General features: G+C 48.8%; 1 protein-coding gene across 3 annotated transcripts in view; it reads right to left on the bottom strand.

Moving 5' to 3' along the window:
* Positions 1–20,406, bottom strand: part of TBCD (tubulin folding cofactor D) — a 177,164-nt gene that overhangs the window by 62,241 nt on the left and 94,517 nt on the right. For all 3 annotated transcript variants that reach the window (XM_082679819.1, XM_082679820.1, XM_082679821.1), the window contains 3 exons: positions 13,930–14,086; positions 4,852–4,909; positions 250–279 (listed from right to left, as the gene is read on the bottom strand). In XM_082679819.1, the coding sequence (XP_082535945.1) occupies positions 250–279; positions 4,852–4,909; positions 13,930–14,086 (245 nt within the window). The remainder of the gene's footprint in view (positions 1–249; positions 280–4,851; positions 4,910–13,929; positions 14,087–20,406) is intronic.

The raw sequence follows: 20,406 nt of genomic DNA, 5'->3' as shown, positions 1-20,406 counted from the left end.
GGCACTGATTTCTGACGTGTGTGAAAATTACTTACACATTCAAGTTTCCTGTAAAACAACAACTAATTGTTTAAAACTTGTGTCAACACTCACCTGAGTCACATTATGAGTGAATCTGCGACCAGAAGCCACAGTGTGAAGTACTAGCTTATTCTAGGTGAATTCTTTACCCACGTTTGTAGCTTTACTATTTCTACTTCTACATCTACAGGAAGTTTTAGGAATGAAGATTTTTGAAAATAGCCATACCTGTCTTCCCACGTTCTCCTGGAAAGCAGCCTAGGAAGAGAAGCACAAACACAGCAGTGAGTTAGGTGTGCACGCGCTGGACATGAGTGATGGACGCACAGCAAATCCAGTGCAGGACCAATGAGCCATGACTGTTTTTTAAATAAAGATCCTCAGTGCTGGCCACTCAGAGCCTCAAGGGTGGTTTATCTTTCTGATTTTACATCCTGGTGTGCTTTAAAACCATGATTTAAGAATTTTATAAAATCAGCTTAGCGGCCCAATGCTGAGCTTCACACCAAAGCCTAATTCAAGGTCTTAGATACAAAAATAAGAATAGAGTCATGGGCTTCCCTGGTGGCGCAGTGGTTGAGAGTCCGCCTGACGATGCAGGGGACACGGGTTCATGCCCCGGTCCGGGAAGATCCCACATGCCGCGGAGTGGCTGGGCCCGTGAGCCATGGCCACTGGGCCTGCGCGTCCGGAGCCTGTGCTGCACAACGGGAGAGGCCACGGCAGTGAGAGGCCCGCATACCGCAAAAAAAAAAAGAAAAAAAAAAGAATAGAGTCATATCTGTTTGGTTAACTAAAAGCCCAAAACACAAATCATTTTCCTGGGGATGTGTGAGGACAGCTCACAGGACAGTGATCCTGAGTGCCGGGTCTCCCCATGCTGCCTTCCCCAGGACCTGCCACGGACATGCTCCACGTCCTGCTCACAGGCCCAGAGCTGGGCTATTCACAAGGTCAAAACATTACCTTAGAATGAGGCATCCTTAGGTGGACCTTCTTGCCACCAGCTAGTAAACGCCCAAGGCGTGCAGCTGCGCACAATGCAACCTCATCGCCACGCGCCATCCACCAGAGAGACAGGTCAGAGGGCAGAGGGCGGGTGGCTGGTGGCTTCAGGGAGCACCTGGGAGGGGTGACCCTGCCTGTAGACGCAGCCCCAATGCCTGGGGCAGGAGCTTCCTGGAAATGAGGTCGTAACCTCTAGGGCTTTCATTTCAGCTACAACTTCATCATCCCCTGCGGGGTGCTGGGAGGAGCACATGCAGTTGTGCACAAGGAATCAAGACAACGGAACACAAAGACCCCCACGTGATGTTTAAATGTGCACCCGACACCTCTGGCAGGAAACAGAGAAAACCAGAAACTTGGTCGTCTCCAAGACCTCGCACTTGGTGGCCCTGGGGAGGCACAGCTGGACTGGCACTGCCCCAAGGGCCCTCATGCAGCTTTCACACTGGGAGCAGGGAGACTCGACTTTTGCTATGTACCATTTTGCACCTTTTGCAATAAATTCATTAAAGAAAATTTTAAAGCAAAAATGAAACCAACCAAAAGGCAATGGAAAAAAGATACAATGCCAATTTACGTAACATGCAATATTTAGGAACACATTTACTATTCTGGTGACATCATTTAAAAGGTAAAAAATAATACGAGATGTACATGAAAAAGCACAAGTCCTAAGATGGTGACACAATGTTGAAAAAAAAGAAATGGGAGGAATGGCTCTACCCAGTATTAGGGTTACTAGAGAGCCATGGTAACCCAGACAAAAAGACAGACACAGATTGATGGGACAGAACAGAGAAAATCTTTAGGATCGAGAGCTAAGTAACGAATTCTCAGACTTGACACCAGAAACATGACCCATAAAAGAAAAAACTGGTAGGTTGGATCTCATCAAAATTAAAAAAACTCTTGTTCTCGTGAAAGACCTTGTGAAGAGGATGAGCAGACAACCCACAGACTGGAAGGAAGAACCTACAAACCACTCGCCCAAGAAAGAAAAGACTCCTGAACTCAACAATAAAAACAAACAACCCCGTGAGAAAAGGGGCAGAAGACTTTGCTGGGGCTCAGGGCAGGCCACCCAAGCCACATATTGATATTTTGAATTAAAGTTACTTGAGAAACGGCCAGTAGAAGAAAAATGATATTAAAAACACTCTGACTGTGAAAGCAGGAATAAATCTCCCATGTGAAGGTACCCTCCCCATTCCAGGGGGAGAGAAAGTGTCCTCATCACCAGTTAGGGAAATAAACCTTGTCACTTCTTCATGAGCCTCTTTGTTAAATCTTCACAAATAACTGTTTCTTTGTCTGAAAATGATATAGAAACAGCCTGCTTTGGTCACTTTGTGGGTCCCATTTTTATGAGACCTCCGTGTATACGAATTACCTTGTTTCTTTCTCTCCTGTTAATCTGTCTCGTGTCAATTTAATTACTAGACCAGCCAAAATCCACCAAGAAGGACTGGTGTGGGGGGAGGAATTTCCCCCTCCCCAACAACTTAAACAGACACGTCACCAAAGAGGATACAGGTGGTAAATATCACATGAAAACTTGCTCAACATCACTAGCATCGCCATCAGAGAAATGCAAGTTAAAGCCACAATGAGCTACCATCACACACCTAATCAGAGTAACTAACGCAAAAACAATGACACCACCAAATGCTGGTGAGGCCATAGAAAAACTGATCACTGACAGAATGATGGAGGGAAGGTACAATGGTGCAGCCCCTCTGGAAAACAGCAGGGCCCTTTCTTACAGAACTAACCATGCAACTACCATATGACCCCAAAATTGTATTCTTGGCATTTATCCCAGAGAAAGAGAAATTGTGTTCACACAAAAACCTGTCCATGAATGTTTACAGCAGCTTAATTCTTAATGGTCCCAAACCAGAAACAACCCAGAGACCCTACAATACATGAACAATTCAGGCGGCTGTGGCACAGCTGGCCAGGGGACGTGACTCGGCCAGGGAAGGGCAGGAAGGAGGGGCTGCCAGTACTGCCACAGCCTCGATGGACCCTGGGAATCGTGCTGCAGGAAAGGCAGTCCCAAAGGTCACACCGTGTGAGTCCACATATATCACATCAAAAACTAATACGGGGTTTAGTACTAAACATCCAATTTGGCGTCCAAAGAAAAAGACTGGGACTCATAGCTACACCCAGGCTTCAAGGACATCTAAGGTCAAGAGAAGTGTGGCTCCCTGGCCCCATTCCCTCCTCCTGAACCTGCCGCCAGAAGCCAGTGGCCGCTGGGGAGACACATTTGGGGGCCTGCTGGGCACTTTCTAACATGTACAACAACTAGCACTGAACAACCACTTAATGGGACATCTTTTCACAAATTCATAAATATATTCACCGTGATTAACCGGGTGGGCCTCCAGTCTGTCACTCTCCGAGACACCCAAGTATGACGGGAAGGCCATCCTCCCAGGGCTGCTGGTGGTGGTGAGAGCCTCCTGGCACCTGACAACCCGGAGAGGTGGTGCCCCCAGGGCACAGGATGGAGAGAGAAGACAGCTCACCACCCACACTGAGCTCCCACCTCCTGGGCGCTGGGGAAAGAGGCCCGAGCTTGCTGGGCGGGCTCCCAAGGAGAGCACAAAACGAGCACAAACAGGAGCCAAAAAGGACGAAACACGTCTTCACGAGGAAGCAGCTTTGCAGTGAGAGAAATTTCATCCCCAATAATTAGGGACTTGATCCTGACATTTTCAAATGAGCTTCGAACAAAAGCACCTTTCACTGCCTTAGCCTTGCACCACTTAGGTAAGCAGGGGTCACTTAGGTGGTGTTTAATGCAAAGAATTTCTGCTGATTTTAAAGGATTTTAATTTTAACTTGAAAAAAAAATTATTTCTGTCGTTTTATTTCACCTCTTCCCTAGGGTAAAAAGTATCAGTGCTTTGATTTTATTATTGCTTCCCAAAATTAGCTCTTAGGTTCCAATAAACAGAAAAGAAAATATAAAAGAAAATATAAATATATATATATATATTTTTTAGGCCACACTGTGCTGCTTGTGGGATCTTATGTCCCTGACCAGGGATGGAACCCCAGACCCCCTGCAGTGGAAGCATGGAGTCCTAACCACTGGACCGCCAGGGAATTCCCCAAAAGGTAATTTTTAAGGACAGATTTAACAAACGATTCTTACTGTATTTCAATGAGTCTTACAATTACTGCCTGAGGGTAAATATCAGGGCACAAACGTGAAGACTTCTCAAAGAATCACCAGGCTTCCTACTGATGCTCAAGACAAAAGAAGAGAAACCGCAGGACACAGATGAGGTCCTGAGCTTTCCTGGGAAACTTTTCTTGAAACCAGAAAGTTTCAAGGACCCCATGTAATTCAGGGAACAGAGAGCAGACAGGCCATCAGCAGCTGCAAGGGAGCAGGGGGCTCTGTGACCTGATGGAGCCCCTGCCTCTGAGGATGGAGGCTGCGCTTCCGTGTCACCCCACCAACCAAAAAGCGAGGCTGCAATGCTGATCCCTGGCCAGACACTCACTCGTCAAACAGACAGCAGCACCCACTGTGCACACTTGCCCACTCCTGAGCTGTGGACCCTCCAGGCCCCCTCTCCATCCCCACCTGGACGGGGTCAACCCATCCTGACCCACCCTCCACGGGCTATAGCCCACTCCTCGGCTGGGACCCAGAGGGAGTGGGAGCCACCCTCCATGGGCCCCCATCCCCTGGGCATCCCTCCTGCTTCACAAGCCGGTGACCACAGCCTCTCCGGGGAGCCGGTCACAGATCAGAGCCACCCACACTCTCAAGAAAAGGAACAGGACAGGAAAACTTACAGAGGCTGCTCTCCTGCAGTTTACATCTCGGTCAAACACGGCAGCGATCACCAGTGCGCTGTGAGAAAAAGGGAAGGCGATTAATGAAAGGGAATCTGCACAGACGCCTGGGACGCTGACCCCATAGTCTCCCTCCTCCACATGCCCACAAGCCCGTCTGTGGCTCGGGGGCCTTGGCTAAAGAGACGCTCATGGGGCAGCGAGGGTGGCCAACCCCAACTTCATGAGAGCCAGCAGAAGTCACAGGGAGGGTGGCCTCGTGTACAGGCCTCACGGGGCAGGACGAGGACGGCAGGGTCGGGGCAGGATGCCAGGTACAAACAGAGAAACGCGTGGGCAGCCAGCGGGGCCCAGGAGGCCAGCAGGAGCGATGAGTCCTACATCTCCCCAGAAACTGTAGGCAAGCACAGAAAGCAGCTCTGATGGTCCTACCCCCACAAGCCAAACCACGACCGAGCTCCACAAGAAGGAAGCCCCCAGGCTCACACTGTCCACCAGCTTCACTGAAACCTCCCTTCACTACGTGATCACCCTCAACCATCGGGGACAAACCGGAAGGTACTTAAGTGCCCAGTCGGCTTTGGTAACAACAGAAAACAAAGTGGGGACAAAGTGCTGTGTCTAAGTGTGACTTGTAAATTTGCATCTCCTATCAGCCCACAGAGGAAATGTTTGAAAAAGGGTTATTCAGACACACAGAGATCACCTGAAAGGGGTGCTGCCCTCCCACCCGACAGCCATTCTGTTTGGTACTGAAGTTGTAGAACCCAACCCTACAAATCTGTCAAAACCCACAGAACTGTTCACGACAAAGACTGAATTTTCCTGAATGCAAACTAAAAAGAAACTACAGGAAGTGGGGTCCTGCAACAGCAGAGGAAATGTGCCTGCGTTACACAAAGACACTACACTCGATGGATGGGGAGGAGACACGGGAACTCTCTCCTCCGGGGCGGGTGTGTTTCTCACAGGGGAGGGTTAGCAGTTCTGAAACAACTGCATGTGGATGCCGCAGAGGAGGGAGCCAGGATGAAGCAGCACACTGATCACAGGAGGCCAGGGGACCCGGCGCTGGGCTGGAATCGCAGGTGTCCACGCAGTTGGCCAGGCCGGAGGTGCAAAGGATAACACTGTGGGAATGGGAGTGGAATCCAGGTCCTGGATTCTAAATACTACTCTCCACTATGAGGAACACAGACTCCTGGAGGTGGTTGACTCCAGGGCTGGGTTGAGGGAAAAAGAAAAGCCTGGGGCATCCTGTCATGCTAGAAATTGAGAAACCATTAAAAACAAAGGCGCAAGGGGGCAGGGAACACAGGGCACAGAAACCAACCTGAAATTGCTCCCAACAGCCAAAGGCAGAGCAATCTGAGCAACAAAATAACCAACGGTGCTAGAAGATAATCCATGGTCCACACTGACATAAGTAAACAAAGGAGCAAAAGGCAGAGGAGACATGTTTTCCTACGAAAGAACCACCATCGCTAGCCTAGCGCAGTACCCAATGGGTGCTGGGTGTGAAAACTGGATAGTTACAGAGTCTCAAAGTACCCCCAAAATGTTTATTATTTATTTTTAAAAAAACAGTCACTTTACAGACCTCAACTGGCACAGTGAGTTTGGGACGCACCCCAAATGCGACACCAAGATGGCAGGCACATCACCAAAGAGCAGCTGCGGTTTAACCACTGGCCCCACACAACACTCATTCCTCGGTCCCCTTTGTAAGAGGTCGATATTCAGGGAAGCTGGTGAAGGGCTTTTATGGGAACGTCTATTATTTTTGCAATTCTTCTTTAAGCCTGAAGTTAGTTCAAAATTTAAAGTTTTTTTGAAAAGCCACTAAATATCTGAAGATTTTTCAAGATCCAGTGTTAGTATTTGGGGTCCTTTTACTAGTTGAAGCTGAAATTAATTTCAGCAAAACTCTATTAACAGAAAGTTATTCCCCATTCCTCTCTCAACTCTTTATTATATTATAAACTACAGCCAAAATGAGATTTTTTAAAAATACTGGGCTTAACACTAAAGGAAATTCATCACCAGATTAATCGATTCCATTTCAACATCATAATTTTTTTGTTAACAAAATCTTAGAAATCATTAAACTGATCAAGACATTTAATACTGTGATCTTTCAATAAACAAAAATCACACAACTACTGTTCTTTTTTTTTAATTGAAGTATATAGTTGATTTATAATGTTGTGTTACTTTCAGGTGTACAGTAAAGTGATTCAGTTATACATATGTGTGTGTGTGTGTGTGTGTGTGTGTGTGTGTGTGTGTCTCTATTCTTTTCCAGATTCTCTTCCCTTACAGGTTATTAAAAAATATTGAGTATAGTTCTCTGTGCTATACAGTAGGTTCTTGCTGTTTATTTTATATATAGTAGTGTGTATAATGCCATTTGCAGCAACATGGATGGACCTAGAGATTACCATACAAAGTAAGCTAAAAACAAATATATGATATTGCTTATATGTGCAATCTAAAAAAAATTATACTAGTGAACTTACATACAAAAGAGAAATAGACCCACAGACATATAAAACAAATTTATGGTTACCAAAGGGGAAAGGCGGGGAGGGATAAATCAGGAGTTTGGGATTAATGTATACACACTACTGTTCTTAACAAAAACATGTTTGGTGTTTTATTCTAAATGTATTCTCATCATTGATGGAAAGTTAAGTATTATATTTGCATATTAGTTTAGAGCCTTTTTTACTTTTATTTTTTATTAATATTTATTTATTTGGTTGTGCTGGGTCTTAGCTGTGGCAGGCGGGCTCCTTAGTTGTCAGGTTGCATGGCATGCGAACTCTTAGTTGCAGCATGCGTATGGAATCTAGCTCCCCAATCAGGGATCGAACCCAGGCCCCCTGCGTTGGGAGCACAGAGTCTTAACCACTGTGCCACCAGGGAAGTCCCAATAAGAGCCTTTTGAAAAACTCCGTAAGATCATATGTATTCTAGGAAAAGATACTAACCAAGAATTTCTGCTTTACTTTAACATCTGACACCAGAAAAATGTTGACATATCTATAATGCCTCTGTACCAAAAGTCCACATTTTACACTGAATTCTTGAAATTTCCTGTCAATCTATTTATCCTAAATTACAATTTTTAAATTATGGAACACTGATTAATGAGGAGAGAATGGAAAAAAACGTAGAGAATAAACTTAAAATCACCTGCCATCCTAACCCTACAGGCCACCATAACCCCTGTAAGGTCACTACTAAGTTATGCATCGAACCGCTCTGACTACCAGGCCTTCCAGCTGTGGACGCTCTGGCCCTGCCTGGGGCAGGCTGGGCCCAACTTCAACCTAGCTCCTTGGTGCAGCCGAGACCACTGAGCCAAGTCCAAGTTCCACTCTGTGCCACCGCCGCGCCGTGCAGGTCAGCCTGCGGGGCCTGCTCTGTGTGGCCAAACGGAGACAGCATGGCTTCAAGTCTGTCCGCTTACGCTGTGACTGAGCCAAAACATTAATGAACTCCTGTGCCGAAGGGTCCTTCCCAGCTTTGTCGTGTGTGCTACCTCCTTCCAGCCCCTCCCCTGAACCTCAGTCGGCAGCTGCAGGGAAGGGGCTCTACCTCCTTCACTCTTCCAGTACACGCTCCCCCATAGTTACCTGGCAGTGACGGGGCCCAGGCCAAGCTCGGGCGTCCCCACCACAGGTGACGCCGCTTACGTTCTCCTGTAGACCCCTCTCTGTGTTCGGCCTGAGGTGGGTCTGTGGGCCTCCCGCGCCCCCGTGGCAAGGTCCAGCCCACTTGGCTCGGTCCCTGTGGTCACTTGCCACACAGCAATGATTCCTGGAGAGACTGTGTGTCGTGGGAGCCCGGCAGAAACCCCCCTGAATGGCACGCAGTGGTCTGCCTCTGGGCGCAAGCCTCCTGTCCCGTCACGGTGAACACACCCTGCCTGTGGTCACAGGAGCAGACCCCGAGCTCACAAGGGCCACAGGGCCAGGCCACCGACTCAGACACGCAGGGTGAGGCTCGTCCGAAGGCCAGCTTCTGAAGGGCTTGCGTTGGCTACAGCCTGAGAACCTGACCCTGGGGCACTAGAGACAGGCCCAACCGCCTCCATCAGGTTGTTTCTGCATTCACAAGTAAATGGCTTCAAATACTGGCTGCTTTATCCATATTTTACCAAACTTCACAGAACACAGTAGGACAAATATAACAAAACCACTTAAAAAGCACAGCTCTTAGTCAAATATAGACTCAAGTTAATTCAACAAATCCACTGTATATATATCTACGAATGCAACAAGTTTTAAATACTGTTCTGATTTGGACTCAATTTTGAAAATTACTCTAATTACACACTTTCAGAACAAAACTGGCTTATCTAGAAATACTAGCATGTTTCAAATAAAAGTAGGTATGACAATATTGTTTAAATATCAACATGAGAGCTCCCCCAGGGCCCCCATGTCCCATGTGCTGTGAAGTTTTCCTCAGCAGGATGGGGCTGAGCATGAGTCATGTGCTTTCACTTAGAATTTCAGTGAGAGGTGCCGGGGCCAGACTGTAGCCAGCAAGGACCATACCGACCACAGCCACTGGGGCTGGAACACTCTCAGGTATCTTCACCTGTTTGCTTTCGCTGGGAGAGTTCAAGTAATACTTCACCCAGGATTTCCCAACACAGAAAGATGGTCTGTGTCAAACAGAAAGGGACTTTCTTTCTTGTCCGAGTCAGGGGAGCTGCGTGCCTGGACCTGCTCCGAGCTCCAGGCACCTGGTTTTAGCAGGTACAGCAAAAAGCAGATCTCACCCCGAACTCAATTGTTGTTAGTTTGTGTAATATTTTGTAGCAATAAAATACAAAATATACTTTTTACCTTAATTAACAGTAATCTTGTCATTTCAAAGTCAAAAACGTTTTAAATATCAGACTAATAATTTCTTACCCATCCGTGTTGTCTAAAGGTTTCAAGTCACATTGGTTTTGGAATAAATTACAAGACGTGGGCTTCCCTGGTGGCGCAGTGGTTGAGAGTCCGCCTGCCGATGCAGGGGACACGGGTTCGTGCCCCAGTCCGGGAGGATCCTGCATGCCGCGGAGCGGCTGGGCCCGTGAGCCATGGCCGCTGAGCCTGCGCGTCCGGAGCCTGTGCTCCGCAACGGGAGAGGCCACAGCAGTGAGAGGCCCGCGTACCGCAAAACAAACAAACAAACAAAAAAAATTACAAGACGCACGTGTGGCTTTCTCTAAATCAGAAGAATCAAAGCTCATACCAGCTGACACAACGGCGAAACACAAGACGTCTTTAAAGTGCTTTTCATTCGCAGCAGAGCTAAAATGGAGTCTGAGGGGAGACCTACCAGGTGGACGGGGGGGAGGAACACTCTGGTCAACAATTGCCACTTAATTTTTCTCGAAAAACAGGAAGGTTACCTTCCCCCTGGAGTCCGTCATCAAGAAACGCTGAGTGGGAACAAGACGTAGCTTTGAGCAATGCTTGCCATTTCCTGATTGTTCAGGACAATCTTGCCCTCGAGGAAGAGATCTGGGAGCCAATCCCCAGGCACTGCCCACGCTGCCCTGCTCGCCCAGCTCGCTCCGCGAGGCTGAGTCGGGCACTGCCCCTGGTGCGGGAGGGGCCCTGCAGGGTTGATGTCAACAGGAGCTCGGCTTACAAAAGAGTTTCAGGTGAGGAAATCGCTAGAAGGTGACAACCAACACACATGCTGGCAACAGGGATCTTTTTTCCTTTTCTTGCAAATTAGCTTTTGATTACTGGTGAGATGGTACTTTCTAGATAATGCACAACCATCCTCTACCATTTTAATTTTATGTGTTTCTTTCTCCCTAAATTACACTTGGCTTTTCAGGAAGTCCTATGTACTTATTCACAAAATAATTATTCCATCTCTTATTGTGTCTGAATATAACGCTTAGGAAATACAGGTTTTCAAAATCGACCAACACTAATTCAAACCATGATTAAAATGACCTAAAAACTTCCTTTTCGGTATTTACAAAACAGAGAGGGTAAGCACATATTCACAGGTGAGGGGGGAAAACAGTTCCTCAGGTTCCTTTAGGAAGGGGAGCAGGCCAGAGCAGTTCCTTTAGGAAGGTGAGCGTTCCTTCCCTGCACGGCTCACTGAGCTGGTGGCCGGCCACACTCTGACCTCTTCCTCTGTACGGGCTGAGCCCAGCCCTGCCCATTATTACCACCACCTGATTCTTTTCATCAGATGTTTCTAGTTCATTTACAGAATTACAGTTTGATCTCAACTGTCTACTTTTGCAGGATCTACTGATGAGTTTGTGAAAGTATAAAGATATCAAGATTTTATCATGTGCCAGGATGAACAGGCTTAAAAGCTGACAATTAAAATGTGGTCACTTATTACAAACCAAGGGAGGCTGATCTCAAAGGACACACCCCAACCGATACTCCTGGGGCAGGGAAGCGAGCGCCCGCAGCGTCCTGCAGACTCACCTGGCACTGTGACTCACCCTTCAGCCCGCCCGCCTGCCTGCTCCACCCCCGGGCCTGCTGTCTAGATGGACCAGGAAAGGCTGGAGCACAGGCTCCCTCGGAACCTGCCAAACTGGACTGAGAAAGCTGCCGGGCATGGCTCCAACGGGCACTTGCTGATCCAGTCCTGGGATGGGCACAGGGGAAGGGGACAAGAGGGGCCTTTCTGAGCAGAAACTCCATGAGGCACTAACGCCAGGGTAAATTAGGAAGGCTGTGAAGCAGGAGTCTCTGGGCTCCCCTGCAAGCTGGTGGTTTCAGCGTATGTAAACTCATCAGTGATTGCTTGGGCGTATCCAAGACGTCAGGGAAATTCAGCCTCCACGGAGATCAAAGGTCCCAGGTGAACCACATGAGTTTCTGCGGACGGACGCTGCCACCAGTACACGCAGCTGTGATCTGTCCCTATTTAAAATGAGTCCCAGCTCAGAAAGCTCGGTGTCCTAACCACCCACCTGCACTCTGTCCCCCTCACATTCCAGTTCCCTCGGGGGCCCCACAGTAGGGCTCAGCCCACCCCTCAGCTGCAAGCAGACCTGCATCACCCTCGTCCAACAGGTGGGCTGCACAGGCCTCCACCCAGCGGGGTCGCTGGTCTCTTCAAAGCCCTCTCCCAACAGGCGCCAGCTCCAGGAAGTAACCCTCTCACCAAAGGGGGTCTTTCCTTTTCTGAATAACAGGGCATCACCCTGAAGTAAGATGTGCCGGTGCCCCTTCAGCCTCCAGGAAAATTGGACGGGAGTATGTGAAGGGCCGCCCACACCAGGAATCCACATTGACAGTCACGCCATGTGAGCAAGGGCCAGGCTTAACACTTACCAGCACTTCTGCTCACCGGCTGGTACTCTGCATTATAAAACCACTGCTGAGATTAGCATTGCAATGGCATCTGCTTTTGGGTGAAAGAGGCTCCCTTCCCAAGCCCAGGGCCTGCACAGAACCCTGCTCTCTGGCCCACGTATGCCAGCAGGGACAGCAGGACTCAGGACCCTATTTCTCTCCAAGTTGGTGACGAGGTCTTGTGACTCTGACGTTCTCACCTACGGGGCAATGAGAAGCTTCTCCCCGAAGCAGAGGACGTGGTGAGTGGGGGCTGCCCACCTCTGGGCCCAATGCCTCTACTGACCCTTCAGCCCTTGGCAATGCTTCTCCCATTGGGCTGAACCAAAGAGAGTCCCTGGAGAAAGCAGGGGCCCAGGTTCCTGCAACCTTCCAAGCTCTCAGCCACAAAGGTTAAACTGAAAAAAGAAGCCTTGTCGGGATGGTTTAACTCTGAAATGGGAATGACCATTTGGAGCCAGATTCCCCCACATCTGCTTCTGGCAGAGGCAGCGTGGCATTTGCAGAGCCAGGTCTGGCTTAGCTCCAGGCAAGCGTCCTTGGAGGAGTGGGAAGCCGTGACACTGAATGAGACAGCACCCAACTAAGGGTTCATCATCCTGTGACTGCTGATGTAAACAATGAGCAAAACACACTTCTTTGCTTCATTCTCTAGTTACAGAAGCAACTTCCAAAAAGCGGAGGAGCAGAACAAGAAAGCAGTAGGCAGCGCCTTCCCTGAAGCTGCATTAAACAGCAAACGATCTCCCGTTTGCAGAGCAATGAGAGAGTGGGGAACGCACGCCCGAGGGCAGGAACAAGGGACAAAGGCACAGGCAGCCTGGTCTCCGCATCCAGGCCTCAGGCCACGGTACCTCCACAAGCCTACTGCCCTCCCACCCCACCTGTCCCCTCCCAAGGATGGACAGGACCGGAAGGGGTCAGACACCTTTACAACCTCCTGGGAAGCAGTGCGTCTCCCTAAGCAGGGGTCAGAATCCTCAAGCTGCTCTGCAGGCTCCTCCTTCGCGTGAGGGTAAAGACTGAGAAATACAGCCTGGCCACGCATCCGGAGCAGTAAACAGGTCTGAGGACCCTCTCCGGACCCTAGAGTGGCCCATGCCCTCCACGGCTTTCCCCCAGGCCCAGCTGGCGCTCAGAAGGTGGGAGGGACCCGATGCGTGGACCGGAGGAGGATGATGTCAGGACAGAGTTGCCGTGCGGATGCTTTGAGACCTGGGGGGTCTCCTGCTCTTTTCACGGCACCTCCTTCGTGGCAGGCGGCCTCCAGGACCTGAGAACAATGTTGCAATCCATCTCCTAGGAAAAGCCATCGGATCAGTGTTACAACCATGACTAACCCAGAGGCTGCCGCCATGCTTAGCCACCTCCTCCAACTTCTTAATCAACAACCAGAAGCAGAGACCTGACCTCCCTTTTCACGTCAAAGGGACTCCAGTCCAACAGGAGACAGGGAAAAAATTAACTCACAACATCACTATACTGAGGACACATCTGTTTTGAATTTTCCAGGGCACAAACACAGGATCCTAAAAGTAGGGCTCAGGCCCACGCGGGTGGCACAGCCTGCTGCCCTCACTGCTCTGTCCAGGAAACCAGGGGAAATGTATTTTTCCAGCCTTGTGAGGCTGAGCTGGTTTTCACTGCACAGGTGCAGACAGTGAAGCAGGCGAGCCAATGCTGTCACTCCTCCACAGTGATTGGAAAATCATTTAACAGGCTTTACCTTGAGATTGCGGCCACGAAGGGCTTCAGTTCCTGAGGCTCGTAGGCCCGTGCGAAGGCCCAGCACACATAGCAGGCGGCGTCCCTGACGTTGGAGCCCACGCTGCAGGCGCCCCGCTTCTCCTCGTATGTCAGCGCCTTCAGGATCACGGTGACAACTGCACATGGGAGACAGAGACCGTGATGCAGCCAAAGCAGCACTCAGCTCCAAAGACGCCGCACCTACTGTACCACAACCCTGCTGGCACCTCAGCCCCAGAGAGGCAGGTGAAAACGTTTCTCAAAAGTTGCCCCAAAACTCCTAGAGAACGGCACGGACATGCCTGCGGGGCCCACCAAAGGGACGCTGCTGGGCCCAAGGAGACACAAAGGGACACAGAGGCCACCAGCAGCAAGGGAAAGGGCTGGCATTTCACGGGAGCAAGACGAGGGTGAGCAGCACCACCTGGGACACCTTCTGATGAGGAAAGAGTATCTGATCCAGAGGACACCGGACCCTGGAGTCCTGCTGTCAAGGGGACCACGAACGATAGACGGGCTTCTAGTTCAGCCGCAAAGCAGTTACCAGCTGGTGAGCAAGCTCGGAGGTAGGAGACCCCGTTACACAGGTGTCCTAGCTCTGCTCAGAGGGCATCTGTGACCTCACCGAGCTTTAGGGCTAAGAACTAGGGTGACAAAGCAAAGCCCATGGTCATTCTGTGCTAACTCCAGGGATAACCCAGATACATTTACTTACCTAAAACACCTGTGATATTTAAAGTAATTTGAAGTCCATACAGATTGTCCTTCTGGTTCCATTTTAAAATGTCTCACTGAGTTTTTAATAGTGCACATGTAATTTTTGATTTTATAAAGAGATGAGAGAATTTAAGACACATGGTAAAAGCACTGTAATGTTTAAGGGAGCTGAAATTGTACTGTATTTACCTATTAAATTTATCAGATTCATGTATTTCAAGTATTTGGGAAAGGTTTGCTTATTAGAGACATGTACTTAAAAAGAAAACACTCATGCATAGGGTTTTAAAAGTATAAAGGTACTGAATTAATTTTATAAATGAACAATTGTTTAAAACCTCTTAAAAGGATTATAATAGTAAAATGTAATAGAAATAACCCTCAGAAAATTTTTAACTAACAATTCAAAGGTAGAGTATTCATTTTTTTACATCACACTCAATGAAATTCTCTGAAAGAACATGCTGAAGACTGAACATCAGTTCAATCTACTGATTCAAAACAGACAACGATGCTGCCGTAAAGCACACTAAACAGCTCCCACAGTGTTTAGAGAAGTATTGAAAGTGAAAATGAAGGCTTCCCTGGTGGCGCAGTGGTTGAGAGTCCGCCTGCCGATGCAGGGGACACGGGTTCGTGCCCCAGTCCGGGAAGATCCCACATGCCGCGGAGCGGCTGGGCCCGTGAGCCATGGCCGCTGAGCCTGCGCATCCGGAGCCTGTGCTCCGCAACGGGAGAGGCCACAACAGTGAGTGGCCCGCATACCACAAAAATAAAAAATAAATAAATAAAAATAAAGTGAAAATGAGTATCTGTTCTGAGAAGATGGCGTGGCCGCACATGCCAGCTCCCGGGCACCAGGGCAGAACCGCTTCCGTGGATCACCATCCAACACTGGGCCACCGAGCACAACAGTGGACGGACAGGTACAGAGCCCATGCCCCCCGGGAGGCCAGGGGTGGGAGCACATTCTTCTATCTGTGCACACGGCCAGAGTCTCCCTGTCTCAGCAGCACCACCCCTCAGGCCACATGTTGCAGACACAGCGAGAGATGTCCAGGGTAGAACTGGAACATGGCAGCGTCCCATGTGGGGCAGGTGGTGCCCAGACAACTCATGCACGATTCTCACGTGCATGAACTGGTGTGAGCGTGTGAAGGTCGATGCATAAGACAGCAGGGGAGATCAACCACTGAACAAAGCGAACAAAGAAAGAGCCAGAGAGCCAGCGGTGAGATGGACAGGGTCACAAAATGCACCAAGTGACCAAAGGCACAGCCAGAGGGGCCCAGCCCTCCCTGCAGCAGCCCCACCCTCTCAGGCACATCTGGACTGGGATCTCCCCTGGGTCTGGGCACCTCAATTCTCTCTTCTCTATCTTCTCTCTCTGCTGTAATCTGCAGTCTGAGAAAAGACACTCAAGGTACGGATTTAAGAAAAACGAAGCGCCAATTATTTGCACATGCAACTATCATCACAGAAATTATCTTCCAAAGAAATGTACCCAGAAACAGTCTTAGGCAAAGAATCAAAAGAAACAATGGCAGAACTGTGAATATTATACACAAATGTCCCCTCTGCCTTTTGCATCTAAAGACTTTTGATTCTCCATAGAGAGCAACAAAAAATAGATGTGATTCTGTACCATTTATTTTGTATACATATGATGATTACTTTTAATAAGATTTGTAAATGTTCACATAAATTTACTTGAAATTACACAAAATAAATGTACTCCAAAATAAAAATCTCAGACATTGTGTTATCAGTTATATGCATCTCAACCAGGACTGAGGACCTCAAGAACATGTTTCCTCAATGTTAGCAGCACCGCAAGGGCACCTGCACTCAAAGTTCTGGCCGGGCACCCACGCTGTGGACACCAAGGTCACTCACGCCTGGAGCTGGCCTTATTCCTCCTCTGTGCAGGCTGAGGACTCTAAACATGGAGCCGCTCTCTTGCCAAGTTCTCATGTCTTCAACCCAATGGCAGTACAACACCCCACACGGGATATGCAAAGGCCCCTCAAATTCCACAACGTCTGAAACAAAGCCCATCTCACCCACACATCCCATGTCAGCCAGTGGCCCATGCCCCTCTGGGGCACAGTTCAGGGCACAGTGGTCATCCCAGGGCTGCCCCTCCTTGCTTCCCTGTGTCCAGTCAAGGCCTACCCCACCCATAGCAGCCACACCTCTGCAGAGGACCCCTTCACTCTGGTCCAGCATCTCCCTGCCCAGCCCCTCCATCACTGCTGGACCACTACCAGCCTCAGCCTCTGGTCAGCCTAGTGACTCACCTCAGCACAGCAGAGCCCAAGCTGTCCATGGCTCCCTCTCGTGAGCGCCCCAGGGCCACTACACCAATTCCCCACTGGCCTCGCATCTGTCTTGGCCACAACCAGGTGCATGCCACCCCTCCCACCTGCAAAGCCCCCGGAGCCCTCTCTGCCTGGCATCATACCCTGGGAGCACCAGGCAAACTTCCCTGAGCAGGAGCCACTGAAGCTAACAAGGGTCTGCCTCCGCCAGTCAGCACACCAGGAACTAAGCTCAGCTTTCTGAAAGAGTACCTGTCCCTCTTTGTCTACCTCCTAAAACTGAAGCATACAGTTAAGACTCACAGAGCATGTATACCCAATGTTCACTGAAGCACTATTTATAACAGCCAAGGCACAGAAGCCATCTTAATGTCCAACAACAGAGGAATGAATAAAGAAGAGGTAGTGTACATATACACAATGGAATATTACTCAGTCATAAAAAAGAATGCAATAATGCCACCGGCAGCAACATGGATGGACCTAGAGATGATCATATAAAGTGAAGTAAGTCAGACATAGAAAGACGAATATATGATATCACTTACATGTGGAATCTGAAAAATAGTACAAATGAACTTATTTACAAAACAGAAATAGACCCACGGACATAGAACACAAACTTATGGCTACCAAAGGGGAAAGGGGGGAGGGACAAATTAGGAGCTTGGGATTAACATATACACACTACTTTATATAAAACAGATAACCAACAAAGTTATCTACCGTATAGCACAGGGAACTATACTCAATATTTTATAATAACTTTTAGGGGAAAAGAATCTGCAAAAGAATGTATATATTATATACATATATATATATATATATCTCTCTCTCTCTCTGAATCACTGGGCTGTACACCTGAAACTAACGTGACATTGTAAATCAACTATACTTCAATAAAATAAAATAAAAAATAAAAAGACTCACGGAGCATGTATAAATGCCAAACCAAACCAGAGGACACTACCACAACTGTTTCAGATAAAGTAGTTAAATCTAATTAGCGATTTAAAAATTATTATCCAAACTTGAACTAAACCAAATCTGTAATGCTTCAAATTGGTCTTCATTTGTCTTACCTGGAAAAGTTCTAGTTTACCTGGAATTACTCCTAGTTTCCTAGTGTTGTTCATATTCACTCTCTGTGTTAAGAGCGTAGCCCATTCATGGCCCAATGCATGTCAAAACTAGCAGGCTGTGGCACCTTGAGGGGAAGCATCGCATAAACTCGCTGTCACTGCCGCCCCAGATTCTCTAAAACCGCCACTTTACCCAGCTGCCCAGACACTTCTGGGGAAGATTGTTCAGCAACTCTATAGCCTGAGGGAAATCTGGATGCTAACTGCTGAGTCCCAATTTATCCGTCCATTGGACAAAATCAATTTCAAAATAGACAACTATGAATGACAGCGGTCAGTACTGTCCACTTCTACTTCAGGTGGACGTCGCACCCAACTACTACACTGAGAAATGCTCAGGGCCCCCAGGGAGAAGTCCACCTCCACAGGGACATGGGCCCACCCTCAACCTGCTTGCCTCTGGCTGGGGGAGCCTGACCCCAAGTAATTGTGAGATGGCTCGTGAGGCTGACCAGTCACGAGGAAAAGGACACGCACTGTCATCTGTACCCACTAATAGACGTCTGCCTCAGCACAACAGAGACCCCCGCATGGCTGACTGGCATTTATTGGTGGGAAAATTGGGAGACTAGGAGGTCCAACCATAGGCTCATCTGGCCCACTGCTCTGTCTCAAGGGTCAGGACCTGCGCACCCACCACCCATGTGTGGCTCCAGGTGCCAGTCTTCACTCGCTCCACAGACTCCTTGGCTCTGCTCTCTGGCCCATCCACTTCTCTGTCTCAAGGAATGGAAGAAGGTCAGTTTGTGAGAGGACAGTGGGAGCCGTATGCTGCACTCGGGCTCAACCCTACTTGAGAGAGAAAAGATCGGTGAGAAACGTGGGCTCTGAGTTCTGTGTGGCAAGGTGACCCCCACAAACCCCAACTTTGGTCCCTGGCACCCATACATATGCATGTGATGTCCTTGGGTAGCTGCCTGGCCCTCCAACGACATGAAGGCGCTGGACTTCCCTGTGTCCTCCTGCAGCCTCCCACAGAGCTAGGTCAGAGAAGTAGAGACCCAAGCCCGCCTGGGCCTCAGGGTCTCACTGCCAGCCCTGCCCACCCATGTGGCCATGCTGCTGTAGCTGCCTGGCAAAGCCTCCCTGGCAAGTCCCACCCCAGTCCTTGGCACGGGCAGTTTCAAAATCTTTCTCTCGAAAGCTCCAGTGACCCATTTATAACACCTGCCACAAACATTAGTGCTGAGATCCAAGTGCAGGTGAAGAAGTGCTGCCAGGAACGAACACAGGCCTCGCTGCTGGACTGGGGTCTGAGAGAGGGGACTATGCAGCCACTGACAGCAACGGTGGGACACCTGCCTCACAGTCACTGGAAAGGAATTTGATTTTCATAAAGTAAAACAGCTCAGAAGGAGAGAAAGCAAGATGATGGATTTCTTCAACAAGAAAACTGGAAAGTGGGGCTCTCGGCTCCAATTCATCCCAAGGTGGTAGTAAGTACCGTGCCCCAGGGGTAGAAGGACGGGGTCGGGCCTGCTTCTGCTGCTCCTGGGAAAGGCCCATGGCTGCTCCCGACCTCTCAGGCCTTCACCAGCCTCTTCTGTGCGAAAGTATGCTCTGGGCTTCCAGCTCTGATATCCAGGGACAGGAAGACAAGAGACAGACCAGCCCCAGTCCATGCAGGGTACTGAGCGATCACAGAGCTTTGGGGGAGAAGGTGGTATATGACGTAGAAATAGTCTTTGCCCTAAACTTTTATAAGAAGTCATTATCAGAGAAAAGAATTCAAAAACTAACAACTCTTTCCAGATCCAACAGGTTTAAAATACAGAAAACTCTTCAATAGCACTGAACAAAGACCTTTCTCACGGTTCCAATTACACACTGCAAATACATGTCAAATATATAAGATTCCCCAGAGGGCTTCCTTTTGGCAACCCAGAGTCCAGCAATGTAATTTAAATACCCTTCTCTCTAGACAGCATGTCATTTGTCTAACACCAATCGCCTAAGGACAAAGCAGCCTCCAGGTGAGAGAATCGACTTAACCCTCAGAGCACCAAGTCCCCACTTGCAAGGCTTACAAATGCACATCTCCAGAGGTCAGGAGGAACCCAGTGTACTTTTCAGCATCCACAAAAAAATCATCATACAGCCAGCACAGAAGCTATGTGTTTTGATAAGTAATGAATTATACTAATTTAAAAACAAACTCATCACATAAGGAATATCACTGCATGGGGCCAAGTCTCCCAGGATCACTGGGCCATGTCTCCTGAGATGCACTAGAATGATATCTCCCAGGATGCACTGGGCCAAATCTCCCAACACGCC

The sequence above is a fragment of the Grampus griseus genome (genome assembly GCF_964374135.1).
Source record: "Grampus griseus genome assembly, chromosome: 20".
NCBI lineage: Eukaryota > Metazoa > Chordata > Mammalia > Artiodactyla > Delphinidae > Grampus > Grampus griseus.
The sequence above is the reverse complement of the archived record's forward strand: the minus strand, read 5'-3'. Positions and strand labels throughout refer to the sequence as shown.